The sequence below is a fragment of the Diaporthe batatas genome (assembly GCF_019321695.1).
Source record: "Diaporthe batatas strain CRI 302-4 chromosome Unknown Contig00013, whole genome shotgun sequence".
In the NCBI taxonomy this organism is placed as follows: Eukaryota; Fungi; Ascomycota; class Sordariomycetes; order Diaporthales; family Diaporthaceae; genus Diaporthe; species Diaporthe batatas.
The window spans coordinates 1,632,984-1,647,317 of record NW_025408560.1 but is presented as its reverse complement, the minus strand read 5'-3'; the positions used below and the strand labels follow the sequence as shown (position 1 = coordinate 1,647,317).

Genomic DNA, 14,334 nt, shown 5'->3' with positions numbered 1-14,334 from the left:
GTCTAAATGCCGATACGCGGAAGCCGTAGCTGTGGGTACTTCGCCGTTGTTCTCTCCTTTTCATTAACCTTTTGAGCATCTGGGCATATCTCTGGCCACCCACTTCTCAAAATTGTGGTTGAGATTGAGGCTCAACCTTGGGATCTATAACTCAAGTGAGGCGCCGATCCACACATTCTTTGTCCAGTTCCACAGCCATTCCTTTCTTTTTCTCGGTTACCGCATGCGCAAACTGTCTTGACAAGTATTTGATTCCATCGACTATCCGAAATGATATCAAGAGCAGGCACTGTCGCCCTCGCCGGGCTCGCTGGTCTGTCTGGTCTGGCCCAGGCTGTTCCCTATGATCGACATCATCCTAAGGGCAGAAATGGCTGTCCGTCGTTGAACAGCAGCACATTCGTTATCGACGAGTTTCAGTTGTACCCAGAGAATGCGAAGTTCGATTTCAACCGCTGCTTGGTCTATTTTGGGTGAGTGCTGGTTATTTGAGGCTCTTGCTTATGTCCCCTGAACAGTCCATCCGCAGGGGAAAGCGTATATATACCTAATGACAATGAACAGCGTCCTTTTCAACGCCTCGGTCGGTGTCTTCAACCCGTACACCAAGGATCTAGAGACCATCGATCTGCCGGGGATATCAGGCGATCCGGCCCTCCACCTCGGCCCGGCACTACCTGACGCACAGGGACACCTGACCGTGCTCATTGACGCAGGCGCTGCCTTCAACACCGGCGGCCAGGACGTCACAGGCTCCAACCTCGTTCTCAAGTACGACCTCGACAACCGAAAGGTCATCTGGCAGCGCAACATCACGGAGCTGGTCACCCAGGGCGTCTGGGGCGGGTTCCAGGACGTGGAGCACGACAAGGACGGCAACATCTATATTGTGGGAACGTTCCCGGGGACCGTGCTGCGCGTGGACAAGGACGGCAACGGGCTCAAGCCTTTCTTCCTCCCACCCGCGGACGAGCTGGCCAACACGACGGTCGCTGGGTTCGGCGGCCTCGCGTCCATCCGCGAGCGTGACCTGATACTTACCAACAACAATGTCGACGGTCAGATCTACCGCTTCGACGGGGTCAGCGGCAGCGAGACGGGCACGCCTGTGCAGATCCCCCGCACTGGGCCGAACGGCACGCTGCCCTCGGCGCCTATTGGCTTCAGTGACGCCATCCTGCTGCCGGCCAAGTACAACAACACTGTGCTGCTGGTCGCCGAGGACGCTGCGGGTGTGTGGGTCATCAGATCGAAGGATGGGAAGTGGGAGAGTGCTGAGACGCTGGGTCTGGTTTCCGACAACGTCCCTGAGGCCCAGGGTGGTCAGGTCCCGGCTGCTGTCCAGATTGGTCCGGATGCTTTATTCATGCTAGAGGAATATTTCGCGGACCCGATCGTGGAAGGTACTAACGCTGGCAACAGAAGTTCCTTCCCGATGGTGAGCATCACTGCGCAGGTGGATGAGTTGTTGCGCAAGTCTTGATAGTCAATTGTTGAATTGCATTCTGAGCGGTCATGTCACATACGTCCAGGCAATGCCATGTACATAGATTTCATTATACTCAAACTCGCTATCAAAGTGTTCAATTTCCCCATCACTGGAGTGACGGTACGGCACTTGTAACTGCTAAGGAATAGCCAATCGCCAGATTGGTTACTATGGTCTTTTGGCCGGGCGGCAGAGCGTGGGACTTAGCAGCCGCGCTCCCGTTGCAACCGGCACTCCTCGCATACAAATTTTGTTTCACTTTCCAACACACTCTGGTCACTCGCTGACACAGCCGGAGTTGAAGCTTGCCTGGGATCTAGGGGCAAGGGTTAGCATTAACGTGACATCGTGATTAGCTTTGAGGAGTCATTTGCCGATGCAGTATGTCTTTGAGACCTGTCGGTAGGCTAATCAAGATGGTGATGGTAGGCACACCAGAAGTGTGAGCAAGTGGGATTTGTTTTCACATGACACAAGCTGGCTGCAGTCCTTAAAGCACAAGTGGACTAACAGAAATCAGAAACTGACACAAATTTATGGGCAATCGCAGATCGGCAGATTTTAAATAAGCACAGGTCAGGTTCTCAGTTTTAGGAGAGCCTCACCTTATACAGCTCATCAAGTCAACCTTCTAATTCAATTGCGCACCATCCTGAAGACTTGGAGGATGGAGGCCAGCCAGCAAAGAAAAAGAGGAAAAGAAGAAAAAAATAGAACCCAGTACTCAATCGTTGAGGTGACATGTTAGGAGGGTAGGTGTGTTACTTACTGACATTATGCAGGACCGGACAGTACGCTTTGCGTAATTAGCAGCCGAAGCCACTCCAATTCGATAAGCAGCCGAAGCCACTTCAACTCTCATGCTGGTCAGCAGACCCCTGTTCCGTATTCTCTACGGCGTTGTATTGCATTGCAATGCAATACCTTCTCTTCAAACTCTTAGGATAAGAGTTTTACTTTCCGTCCACAGATGATCATTATACATCTGGATCTCGTAACGAGCCCTCAACAATGAAGTCAAGGTCAACCTTTCTTGAACCACTTAAGGCTCGAACACACGGCCCTGCGACTTGGTCAGTTTAGCTGAATGGAGTGAGCAGCCTCAACGATTGAGCTACTGGGTCGGTAAAATTGAGTTGTGTAGCTCTTCTAAGTAGGGTGGTGCATGGTAGGGAAGGCTGACGACTGGGCAAAAAAGAGAGCCCAGAGCTTGTTTGTTAAGGTGACACGTTGGGGGAAGGAGATGGTTACTTACTGTTTTGCAAGCTAGTTGACAGGAAGGGCTTGTTAGCCTCTTCAGGGTGGCTGTTGTGCCTGGGAGGAATGAGAAAACTTGCCACGCGGTGTCTTGGCCTGATGTGGCCGTTGTTGCCTGATGTGGCTGGCTGTTGTGCCTGATCTCCTTTTTTTTTTTTCTTGTCACTGATCTCTCAGTGAATTGAACTTGCGGCTCTGCAATCTAGTCAGTTTGCTGAAATCGAAGTGTACAGCCTTGACAAATGAGCTACTGGGTTGGTAAATCAGGCATGTAACGCTCTCTTAAATGGGATGACCTCGCCCGGTCAGCCCTGCAGAAGTAAGAAGACGGCCATTAACTCGTGGCCGCACCCATGGACGCTTCACCCGTGCCACCATGTCGATCTTCTGACTGTTGTCGTCGGTAAGTATAAATGATGGTCTTTCAGAGTAACCTTATCCACGGGTTCTGACAATCCTTCCGTTCCTTCCTAACACCCATCACCGGCCAACGTATTTCTTTGCTTTGTTTGACTCACTTTCCTGACTGACTGACTATCTTAGGCGGCTTCATCATGTCTGCGTTCAATGCTTCACTGGGATGAGTCAAAGTCTTGCGGTGGTTCCTTTCTTTGTGAGGTAGCTAAAGGCACTGATCAAGGCCAAAGAGATCATCAGCTTTCATCGGTTCCGAGTCACAATGTAATGCTGTCAATCCGCCTAAAGGAGTTGCTGCCCCATTGCAGAGACATTCTCAACTATGTTACCTAGGCAGCACTCGACCAGACTAGACCACAACCCCTTCGTGGTACCGCGATTACTGTTCAGCCAAATGTGTTTAAATTTTATAATAAAAAACGGAGCTTGCGCCTAAAGTTAGTTATTTTTACTTTTTAAATCTATTAGAGTATTTTCTAATAAACTTACCCCTAACACGGATTGAAATTAGGAGAAGGCACATGGCTATCTTACCCACTTGTAAGTTGTCAAAGTCAACGGAGTCGAGAGTCATGCCGAGAAAATCAACGAAGGTTGCTCACCAAGCGAAGCCTGAGAAACAAATACCCAAGCGTTCGGAAGAGTTACTTAAGAGAACCCGAAATCTGAGTGGCGGAGGTTGTTCCAGCCCAGAAAGGGAATCCGACAAGATGGGTTCCATGTTGTCAAGCATCACCAAACACATCTCTCCGAAAGCCCTGGCCGCGCATGGCAGCTCAGGTATGAGATCGGCGACCACCTTTTACGATTCATCTGATCTAATGGCCCCAGAAGCTGATGAGCTCCCGTTCAGGCCCGGCAGTGCATCCAGCCGCGGGCATGCCAAATGCCCTGACGACCCGCTCCAGTCCAGCTTGCGATGGCCGTATGTGAGCCGCCACGCTCATGACAATGGCTCAGAGTCAGAGCACCCTCTAAGGCTTCGTCGACCCGCGCTTTACGAGGAATACTGGGCCGATGAATCGGACTGAGTCGGACTGAATACCAGTCAAGAACAGTCCAAAGGGTTTGGAGAACGAGTATCAACATGGGGTCAACTTGGAGACAAAACGACCGCACTGTCAGTTTAGATGTGTTTCTCGCCTCAGGACACTTTAAGGTCCTGGAATCATCCTCTCTAGCATGATTGTTTAGAAAGTGGAAACAGTTTTGTGAATGACGGACAGTATGAACATCTGCATTGAGTGATCAACAACGCGCCCACTCCGTTCGCGACTCACAGTAACAGAGTTTGAATAAAATACTGGTTAGATTTCTATCAAGATCCCAAAAAACGGTTTCATTTCACTTCCCCGGAAGCCTGGAGGGAGAATGAGTGTTTGTGACTCCATCGTATTCAGCATCGTCAAGCAAACCACCTGCGGGACCACGAAACCGGATGACACGTACGATTCATAAGAGCGGAAATTTGTGGCTTATTTAAGTTCCTCGGAACGACATTCGTGGTCGCGCTAGACTTAGCATCAAGTTATCCCTCCTCAAATAAATGCATTCATCCCTACCGACAAATCCACTCTCCAAGAGGGGTAGTACTCGTTACTAGAGAAGGATAAACAGTCCGTTCCTAATGGCTACCAATTCTACTTCTGAAGATATGAGGGAGGCGCGGGGTATCACCAGGGACCTATATAACGCCGCACATATCATGGCTTGCAACGATCCACACTGCCCCTGGGCTCGACTCGGGCTTTCCAATGAATCCTCGGCATCCACCAACGCAGGTGCCTCGCCCGAGGAAGAAGCAGTCCTCATACTCCTCTTCGGCATCGCAGAAAACGTTGGCGAATGTCTTGATCTGCTCCGCACCTTGGTGGCGGACATGGACGAGACCAGCAGCCTGAGCCACCTGTCCCCCTCTAGCACCAACACCTCGCGCTCCAGCACGGAAGATACGTATTTCGAACACCACCAATACGTGGGCAGTCCCCCTAGGCCAGGTTTATATCGTGACCAGTGGACTCAGACGCCTGCGCTCTCCCCGCCCGCGTACACGGCCTTCCTCCACGATTATCACCGGAGCTATCCCCACGCACCGGCGGTGTCTCCGGCAAGTTCGGAGATGACTACTCCAGATTTCGAACCTCCTATCATCGAAGATCAAGAAGAAGTAAGCCGCGACGGCCATGGAGAGCGGGACCGAGCCATAAATTTGACGGGGCCGTCTCCATCTCGCCATGGGAACCTTTGAGTTGCGAGACAGTTACGTAATGTCGCGATAATAGCTTGGTCAGTGGTACAGGTAGTATAAACCGGTGCATTGAGGTCTTTTCATTTTTGGGAAGAACGAGAGAGCGAGTGCAGAGATTTGGTTCACGAACTCTGAGGAGATGGGAAACATAGTACCTAGGTATATAGTTAAATAGGGACCAGGGGTTGGGGGGGCTGGCGATTTGAAACCAATTAAATTACTACCTAATAAACAGGGACATCACCGTATGAAGGCGCCATGTATGTCCTCGGACGTATACGGAATAGAAGCGAAACCACACAAACAAGGACATACTATTTCATTTGAGGACGAAGTTCAATTCTCGATTTGAATCATATAATGATGAGGCTGGCCTTTCCACCCATTCATTGACTAGTCGCATGCTTCTTATCATCTTGATGCTTACCTGGCAAGATTCTTTTTGGGGGCGTGTTTCTGACGTTATGTTTTCTTCAAACTTTCCTTGGAAGTATATATTACCAGGGAAGGACCAGGCTTTCAGTTGGGACTGGACCTCTTCATCGACGGTGAGGGTTATCTAAAGTGTCATCCAGGGGTCACCCGGGCTTTTCTAGACCTTATTCCAAGGTTGGTCTTAGGCGCTTCAATGACTATCTGGATGACAAACAAATACGATTTAACACGCATGAAGTTTACGCGAATTCGTCATGGCTGCTCCGGATTTTCTTTCTCAAGGTTTCCCAGGGCTTCCTAGGGACGCGATGATCATGACCCGCCCGCTGGGCGAGCCCGCGGCGCTGGAAGTCATCAAGACCCAGTCCTGGGTACACGCGATAGAGATGCATATTGAGTGGTCATCCGATCGAGATGAGCAGTCGTGTGATGTGAGAATGAGACTGACGATGTGATCGAAACAACTTCATGCGTGTGTGTTGTTATCCTCCAGGGTCTACAGGTTCTCCGCGTTTTTGTCGAAGAATACATAGTCCCATTACGGAGTATGCCCGCCGTGATCACCTGATAGAGAGAAGCCAAAACAAGAATCTATTGAGTAACATATACTAAGGAATGCGTGAATGACTCTTACAACACCATTATGAACGGTACACAGTCAATAGTATCTGGTGTAATCAAACTTCCCCATTAAACTTCTTCTCGAATTTCTTTAGAATTTGATTCATACGTGCTACCATCTCTTGGACTCTTTGATCTCCATCCGTAGAATGGCCCTGGTATTGTAGTTCCGGAATACGGTTCGAGTCATCCAAAAAGTTACCAAACCGAGTCCTGCTTCTCGTCAGCTTCAGGCTAAAGACTTCGGCACGGGTTAGAGATACTTGAATGCAGAATAACGTTCGCTCGGTCTTCTTTCCTTCTCCGTGCTGTCAATGTCACTGGGAGGTCTAGTGGTTGATACAGACAAGCCATTCGGTAGGATATGGACAGAAACTTTTTGAGTCTCGAAGAACTCCGTTATCTGCGCGACGATTGCAGCAAAAGGAATAATGTGAATGTCTCCAAGAGGATTGGCAGCCATAACCATGCCGTAAAGCTCACCAGATCGGGCATCAATGACCATGGAGCCGGAATCACCCTTCAGTATAGCTGATAACAAATGTGTTAATGTCGGCGAGTGAAGATTGGAGGTCTTTGGTAAGGGTCTTGGAACTCATATAATAATCACGAAACTTACGAGTACCTTGGGACACACAAGTTACTGTCCAAACTTCGGCTGCTTGTGAACCTTTTACCCCTGCTATGAATGAAGGAGTGTTGTACAGGATTGCGTGCACATAACTGTGTGCCCTTGTAATGATCAGTACATCGAGAAGCTCTGGAGGCAGGTGACTCGCGATGGGTAGAGCTTGAGCTTCAGTCTCAGAAAGCGATGGTTCGTTTCCCTTGAATCCCATCATCAGAAGCGCCCAATCAAGGTCTGCATGCTGTTGTGCCCACGCTGACGTATCCGCACGGGGAGGTATATAAGCGTGAATATTCCCAAGTCGGATCTCCTCCCTGCCACTGTTGAAGGGCCGGACTTCGGCCAAATCAATCAACGCTTCTTCATGGCCATCCCATTCCGTGAATGTGTCGCTTTCATCGTCGTCTGCGTCAGTATAAGCACTGCCGATACTGTAGTTTTCAATGAAGGTACCCTGAGGCCGGCGGAAGGAATGTGCCGTGGTAAGTCCGAATCGAACTCCGGCGATTTTCACAATGCAGCTTATCGTTGCAGTTGATGAGTGTCCTGAGACAGTATCGATTATGCGGACGCCCCATGGTGCACGTCGTGCGTTCGCATCGCCTGTAATGTTGTCGGTGGCCTCCCTCTCGGGAATGGTGAACTGCCAGCATTTCAATAGATTGGCCCCAGAAAAAAAGTCCAAAGTCGACGGAATCTGAAGTATTGGGTTCTGGCTCGAATTGAGATTTAATGTGTGGCTGTGTCAAGAGCGATTTCAGTTTCCTCAGTCTATCACGCGGACAAAAGATCACTATAGATGGAATGGCTGCTTCCAAGTGAGGACCACACAAAAGCAATTGATAGCTAATGGGGCTGTGCAAGTTGGAAAGACTGGGCGCATCCTCGATATTTCTTTGCAGTATATCCTTAAGCGCAGGAAATCGATCTCGGTGAGCTTTGCTGATATTGTTGCAGGCATCGGGAAATACATATACAGTTCGACGATTTTCTTGTATCTGACAGCCGAGGCCGTCAGAGATGATGGAAGCACCGACAGCGAGGCCGAAGAAGATGGGTGTGGTCCAGCAACTGCCTCAGATGCCAAAGAGTTGGATAGTCTCACTTTGTGGATGAGATTTTTCAGAAATCTGAATTGCCTTTAGTGGAGTACATTTGAACAAGGGGTGGCTGCGTTCTGAAATCTAGGAGTATTTGATGCTGGAAACGAAGGGGCTGCGGCCTCAGCTGGTGATAGAGTTGACATCATAGGTGTTCAGGGGCAGCAAGCCCCCAGCAGCGACCTCTTCAAGAACACGAACCCGACCGCAAGCCGCGAGCGAACACCAGCGATTGATAACATACGGCAGGAAAAATGTTATATATCTAGGGGTGAATCTGAGGGTGCAATGTCCTAGGTTTTGAAGAAGAAGAAAAAACAACAAAAAACCTACAGCCAGAAAGTGTCTTACCAAATCATTTGGGGGGAGGAACGCCCTGCGGTCTGCCTTCCAGCCACACCCGATCGATGTGGTGTCACGACATGCGTGCTTTACTAGCCGCAGTAATCTCTCCCTATAAGAGCCGGTTAGTAAGCCCCAGTGCTGCAAGTCTTGGGGTCCACATAATCTTGGAAGCATTCTACTGAATCTTGCACCAAACATGTCATTTATCAAGCTTCACCGAGATATCCTCAACCTGCCCAAGTCCGATGGAACTCGACGGCCCGAATAGCGCGGAACTCAAGGAAATAATCGAAGAGATATGCCACTCAGATCCTCAAAATGCTAATCACTCGCATTTCGTTGCTTTCATACGCTTCTATACCTCCATTTGGCGCAACGCACCTGAAGTCTTCTCTATTTCGATGAGGAGGCCAATTCTCAAAAGCCATGCGGAGGTCATCAAGTCTGTCAAAATTCTAAGACAAAATGCTATTCGATCCAAAACCTCGTTCCAGGACCAGGCATTTGTCAATGGTGAAGCGGTGGAGAAGGAGCACGTAGCCAGGCAAGTTGTCAAGGCAGCTTTCATGATCGACTGCGCTTCAAAGGACGACTTTTCCAACAATTACCAGCTTTATCAATCATTCCCGGTCAAGTGGATATCTACACAAACATTTGTTGAATTTCTGGAAAGCACCTTCGCAATGACTGGGTCTCTTTCGTTCCACGCGACATGCTCTAACCGTGCATTGCGGGCATGGAAACTCCAGAGGAGACGTGGCATCCGCTTCTTGCCGACAAATGACCTGGCTCAGCATTTACTCTACGACCCGCGAGCTTCCACAGTTAGAATATTCCATCAGACGGCATTTATCAAAGCACATCTATCGCATACGGCTAAGCTTGACCTGGATACTAGCTTCGGCGACTCGGTCAAAATGTATGTCACATATCCTCCATTATAAATCAAGCAAACGCATAAAATTAATGGCAACATCTGATAGTGGTTCCTTACCTCCTCAATTGCTTCTAGAGACACTACTCACGCTGTCTTATGTCTTGTTTCCCGTGTCAACCGACAAGAGAACAGCGAGGTTCACAAAGTCGCTTGTGAAGAAGAGGAAATTGGACCCAGACCTTATGATGGATGATGGCACTTTGCGTGTCATCCCACCGGATTTCAGATTTATCTTCTGGGGAGAAAGACTGAAAATACTGAACGAGATAACCGCGAAACGGCCCCCGCGAAACAAATTAGTATCGTGGTTCGAGAGACACACTTCTGAGAGGAATGCGTTGACCGTGGCGATCTTTGGTCTTTTACTGGCAGTCTTGTTTGGATTTCTCGGCCTCCTTGTCGGTGTTGCTCAGCTTGTTATTTCTATATTAGCGTGGAAGTACCCAGCCTCGCCGACAGCATGAGCGCCTCAACTCGGACTTTCCTGGCTTCTGCTTGGTCACTCGATGTTGAAAGGGCTGAAATAAAACGGCGAATTAGTGCCCAGGTATCGAGAATATCGACGATGCGGCTGTCGCCAGCATTAGGAGTGGAACCAAGACCCGTACCTGGTGACACTGTTGGCGGACCTTCCCGAAATGGGAACCAACAGCTTAAGGACTATCACCCCGTTGGTCCGCAGCGGCAATCCCCACTGTTTTTAAGGACTAAATCTTATAATTGCGACGTTCCTGCCTCATCACGTCTCTTCTTCTGTCTTGCTCGAATTGTCCGGTTGTGCGATGTTAACAACATTTATCTAGGCTTTTCAGTCGTTCACTGCTTCAGTTTCAGGAAAGACCACCAATGGCTCCATCATTCGCTAGCCTCTGGGCGCAAATGTTCCCCCGTGCGCCAGCCTTTACGGGGAATAACGCGCCAGACCTCACAGGCAAGGTCGGTCATGTCTCTCAGCGCGTCACAAGACTATACAGCTGACCTCGGCCCGACAGGTCTACATAGTAACTGGTTCGACGTCCGGGATGGGGCTGGAGCTAGCCCGGATCCTGTACTCGAAGAACGCCAGGGTCTACATAGCAGCCCGAGAGGAGGACACCGCCATCGCAAGCATCAAAAAGGCCGAGCCCGCATCCAGGGGCGAGCTGGTCTTCCTGCACCTGGACCTCGCCGACCTCAACTCGGTCAAGGCGTCGGCAGAGCGGTTCTTGTCGACTGAGACGAGGCTCCACGTGCTCTTCAACAACGCGGGGTACATGGCCGCGGACGACAAGAAGATGGAGACGACGGCGCAGGGCTACGAGATGCAGCTGGGCGTCATGTGCCTGGGCCCGTTCCTCTTCACCAAGCTGCTGGCGCCGCTGCTCCAGGCCACGGCGGCGGACAGGGGCTCGCTCACGAACGAGGTGCGGGTTGTGTTTGTGTCGTCGCTGGCGGCGGAGTTTTATTACGAGAAGGAGAAGGGCCTGGGGCTGGATCTTGAGAACCTGGACTACAGCCGCCCGAAGTCGAGCATGGATCGGTATGGTCTCGCCAAGGTGGGCGTGTGGGCGTACGGGGTTGAGTTGTCGAAGCGGTTCAGCGGCGTCTTGGGCGTGCCTCTGAACCCTGGGAACCTGCGGACGGATCTATTCAGCCAGCAGAACTTCCTGTTCAGGCTCCAGGTGCTCTTGATGCACTACCACCCCATCAACGGCGCGTATACCCAGCTGTTTGCGGGTCTGTCGCCAGAGGTCACGACACCTGGGAGTTATGTGCTCCCCTGGGGTCGCGTGGGGCCGATCTGTGACGACTTGCAGCGGGCAGTAAGGCCGGAGAGCGAGGGGGGTGTTGACCTTGCACGCAAGTTTTGGGATTGGAGTGAGAAGCAGGTTGAGAAGTATGTCTGAGAACAAAGATTAGGGCCCCTCGAAATGGGTGGGAAAGCAGTCTGTTTGAGAGTAAGTGAGACTGCACGCGTCGGGGCGCCTCGTCGCACGTGCAGGCAAGCTTCCAGGCAGCTCATGGCAACAGCCCAACCCCCCCCCCCTGTTGCAAGTCACTATGCCACCTGCGATATAAACAAAAGGATTTAGCAGAAAGCACCGGCAAGGTGGCCTAGTCGGCTGAGCGTCAGGTTTCCACCTGGTCCGAGGTCGCAAGTTCAACTTAGCCGGTATCAGTAAAATATCAGCGATGGTCTGCAAAAGGCGGAGGTATTTTCTGACTCTTCGGAGGGTCTTTTTGCCATTCTGCGCATTCTTATTTTTGCTCTCATTCTGTCGCAAGATAAAAAACACCTTTGCAGCAACTGATTGTTTGCGCCATCTATGAGGATGTTTGTTTGTTTTGGTGGTGTCCATGCGATGCTACAACCACCTGGGCACTCGTGCTTCCCAACCGTCTGTACACAACGAGCTTGCATTTCACCGAATACCATGGTCATATCCTTCACATTCCTCAATCATCTTCAAATACTTCGAACTCGACATGAAATCTTTCTAATACTGGGTTGGCTACATGCATTGTTATACCTAGGCAGGCTTTGGGAAATTGTCGGAAACACCCCAAGGAAGCAACCGACTGGGCAAGAAAGAACCTTGGGATTTAGGGACACCGTTATGTCTCTAGGCGACAATCTTTTGATTTAGAAAGTATCGATGAGCTCCTTGTCCCTACAACAGACGCGTGTCAACTGACCAAGACACAAGTGGGTACGCATCAGTGGTGTCTCAATTCTGGCATCAAATCACATGACCGGCATCCCCCCAGGAAGTTCGTCCATCCCTGATACGGTTGAAGTCAGACGTTGGTTCCACAACGTGCAGACAGAAGATCGAGGAGCACGGGGGGACTTACAACCATCAACATCCTCATCGACAAACTGTGGCATTGTGCACTTGGTCGCGTCAGCAGCGGGCTGGCGTGTGAGCTCGCTGCAGACGTCCCCGGTGCAGCGCTTGTCAAGGGCCCGCTGGAGTGCGTCACCCTTCCAGCCGAAGAGATAGTCGCCGTGTTGGGAGTGCCCAGTCCTACAAGATCAAAAAGTCGTTGGTCAGTGGGTGGGCGTCTCGAACAGAATACCTAGTGTGCCGGGAGGCTGCAACTCACGCATCGCCAGTCGAGTAAACGAAGGGCTGGCTGCCGTCTTCGGGCCAGATGTCTGGGTCATTGAAGGGTGTCGTGTCCCACATGACTTCATACATCAACTGCGGCAGGCGCACGGGGTGGGTTGATGGACAGGGCCCTGTCGACTCGAAAGATCCCGTGCTTGGGTATGCGACGTGCGCCTTGTGGTCTGGGCTGTCGGTGTTTTTGCCATCCCAGCACCTACATGATGAGTAATAAGTTGTCTGGGGATACCAAGGCAACAGACCGATATTGACTCACGTGGGAAATGTGATGGTAGTTCTAATACCACCACCACACATGCCCTCGGGTAAGGAGGTAGTATCGCTGCCCGTACAAGGAGCGCCGCCGAAGGGGTTCTGCTCCATGTTGCTGAAGCAGCGGTGGCAGATCTGCTTCTGTTGTCCTTCGGGGGTCCTCAGGGTGGGATCACCGACGAGCATTCGAAAACCCTGAAGGATCCATGTTAGACACCATGCATGGCCATCAGACAGAAAAATATTGCGTCCAAGAAGCACTCACTGGTTGGAAGGCAGTGACCGTCGTCTTGCCATCGTAAGGGGGGATGTAATAGACTGTGATACCACCGTCCCCACCCTCAAGCCCTAGGTTCAACATCTGTGGCACCCTCTTATATGTGCCATTCCTCGCCCTGAAGTACAAGTTCGCAGTCCAGTAGTTGGAGAAGTCCTCGCTGAATGTGCATGAGGTGCAGGTAGACAGAGCCGACGGGTCGTACTCGACGGGCGCCATGGTGGCATTGAATGAATTACCACCGACGATCTGGTGGTTATGAGAGGACTTTATCCTTCCGGGCTCGACCAAGGGATCCGCTCGCTGGATCACGAGGCGGGAGCACTCGAAGCGCAGCATTGCTGCGGTAGCACAGCACCCGTCGGGCGGCGTGAACTGAGCTACCGCATTGCGGTAGCTCATAAGAGCGGATGCAAGATAAAGGAGCTTCATCTTGATTCGAATATTGTGATCTGGTCGGGCAAATTGAGCAAGGTACTAGTAGGTAGAAACAAATTGACCACATTAGACAAGGGACGGCACGCTGCCTTTTAAACACAGCTCCAGGGTAACATGCCCGCCACATCGTGTCTGGGAACCATTTCTTCAGCTGCATTGGGCAAGAGTGCCTTCCACAATGTTCGGCCGTTTTACAATTGCCGTTCAACAGATCGACTCTGTTGCCGCCTTTATATCAACGGGTAAAATGGGTGAGTCGCCGAGGGTGGAGAGGATGTAAGTTGATTGGCGACTCAATATATTCAAGGTAACATTTCAGTGTGACGGGCTATAAAAGTCCACGACTACTCGCAGACTCCCGCCTGGGCGAAGCAGAAGATACCTGAGTACCGCACCATGAGACTATAGGCTTCAGAAAAAGTTATTCAGAATTAAAGGTTTTATTTGTGGCAAAGGTTCCCCCTTCGGCAACTACTGAACCCTGGCTTCTAATTAGTTATAACGGCTTTAGGACTGCTAGTAAGACTAGCCGAGAAGGAATTTGTCCACGGTTCTTTCTTATATACATATGGACGAGCTTAGGACCAGAAGAAAGCTGATTCTAAGGCCATCTCTCTATGTGCTTCTTGAATCGTTACCGCTTCCCCTGTCTATAGGTGAGGATTTAAAGATCCCGTAGTATACGTTCCTCCTCCCTCCTCCCTCCCCCCCGCTCCTCACTCTTCAACTTCGTCACGGCTAGAGGGCCAACTAGAAGCCAGGGAGTGTCCGTTGCCGAAG

At 50.8% G+C, this 14,334-nt stretch overlaps 5 protein-coding genes across 5 annotated transcripts; 3 read left to right on the top strand and 2 right to left on the bottom strand.

Moving 5' to 3' along the window:
- Window positions 1-270: 270 nt before the first annotated feature.
- On the top strand, window positions 271-1,483 carry KVR01_010197 (uncharacterized protein; the record flags this gene model as incomplete). Its single annotated transcript, XM_044785900.1, has 4 exons — window positions 271-305; window positions 393-473; window positions 565-823; window positions 854-1,483. 4 exons carry the CDS (start codon window positions 271-273, stop codon window positions 1,481-1,483), a joined length of 1,005 nt encoding a protein of 334 aa, XP_044640356.1.
- Window positions 1,484-4,790: 3,307 nt separating this feature from the next.
- On the top strand, window positions 4,791-5,411 carry KVR01_010165 (uncharacterized protein; the record flags this gene model as incomplete). The annotated part of the gene is made up of 1 exon (XM_044790583.1): window positions 4,791-5,411. One exon carries the CDS (start codon window positions 4,791-4,793, stop codon window positions 5,409-5,411), a length of 621 nt encoding a protein of 206 aa, XP_044640324.1.
- A 1,112-nt stretch (window positions 5,412-6,523) lies between these two features.
- Window positions 6,524-8,484, bottom strand: KVR01_010250 (uncharacterized protein; the record flags this gene model as incomplete). The annotated part of the gene is made up of 3 exons (XM_044782949.1): window positions 7,087-8,484; window positions 6,731-6,998; window positions 6,524-6,680 (listed from the first exon to the last, which is right to left on the bottom strand). The coding sequence occupies exons 1-3, from the start codon at window positions 7,307-7,309 to the stop codon at window positions 6,524-6,526; spliced, it is 648 nt and encodes a 215-aa protein (XP_044640409.1). The 5' UTR covers window positions 7,310-8,484.
- Window positions 8,485-9,061: 577 nt separating this feature from the next.
- KVR01_010367 (uncharacterized protein) lies at window positions 9,062-11,631 on the top strand. Its single transcript, XM_044784031.1, has 4 exons — window positions 9,062-9,084; window positions 9,152-9,459; window positions 9,553-10,413; window positions 10,470-11,631. Exons 3-4 carry the CDS (start codon window positions 10,324-10,326, stop codon window positions 11,361-11,363), a joined length of 984 nt encoding a protein of 327 aa, XP_044640526.1. The 5' UTR covers window positions 9,062-9,084; window positions 9,152-9,459; window positions 9,553-10,323; the 3' UTR covers window positions 11,364-11,631.
- A 571-nt stretch (window positions 11,632-12,202) lies between these two features.
- KVR01_010489 (uncharacterized protein) lies at window positions 12,203-13,518 on the bottom strand (the record flags this gene model as incomplete). The annotated part of the gene is made up of 5 exons (XM_044790238.1): window positions 12,203-12,240; window positions 12,313-12,485; window positions 12,565-12,783; window positions 12,844-13,034; window positions 13,105-13,518. The coding sequence occupies 5 exons, from the start codon at window positions 13,516-13,518 to the stop codon at window positions 12,203-12,205; spliced, it is 1,035 nt and encodes a 344-aa protein (XP_044640648.1).
- Between the last annotated feature and the right edge of the window lie 816 nt (window positions 13,519-14,334).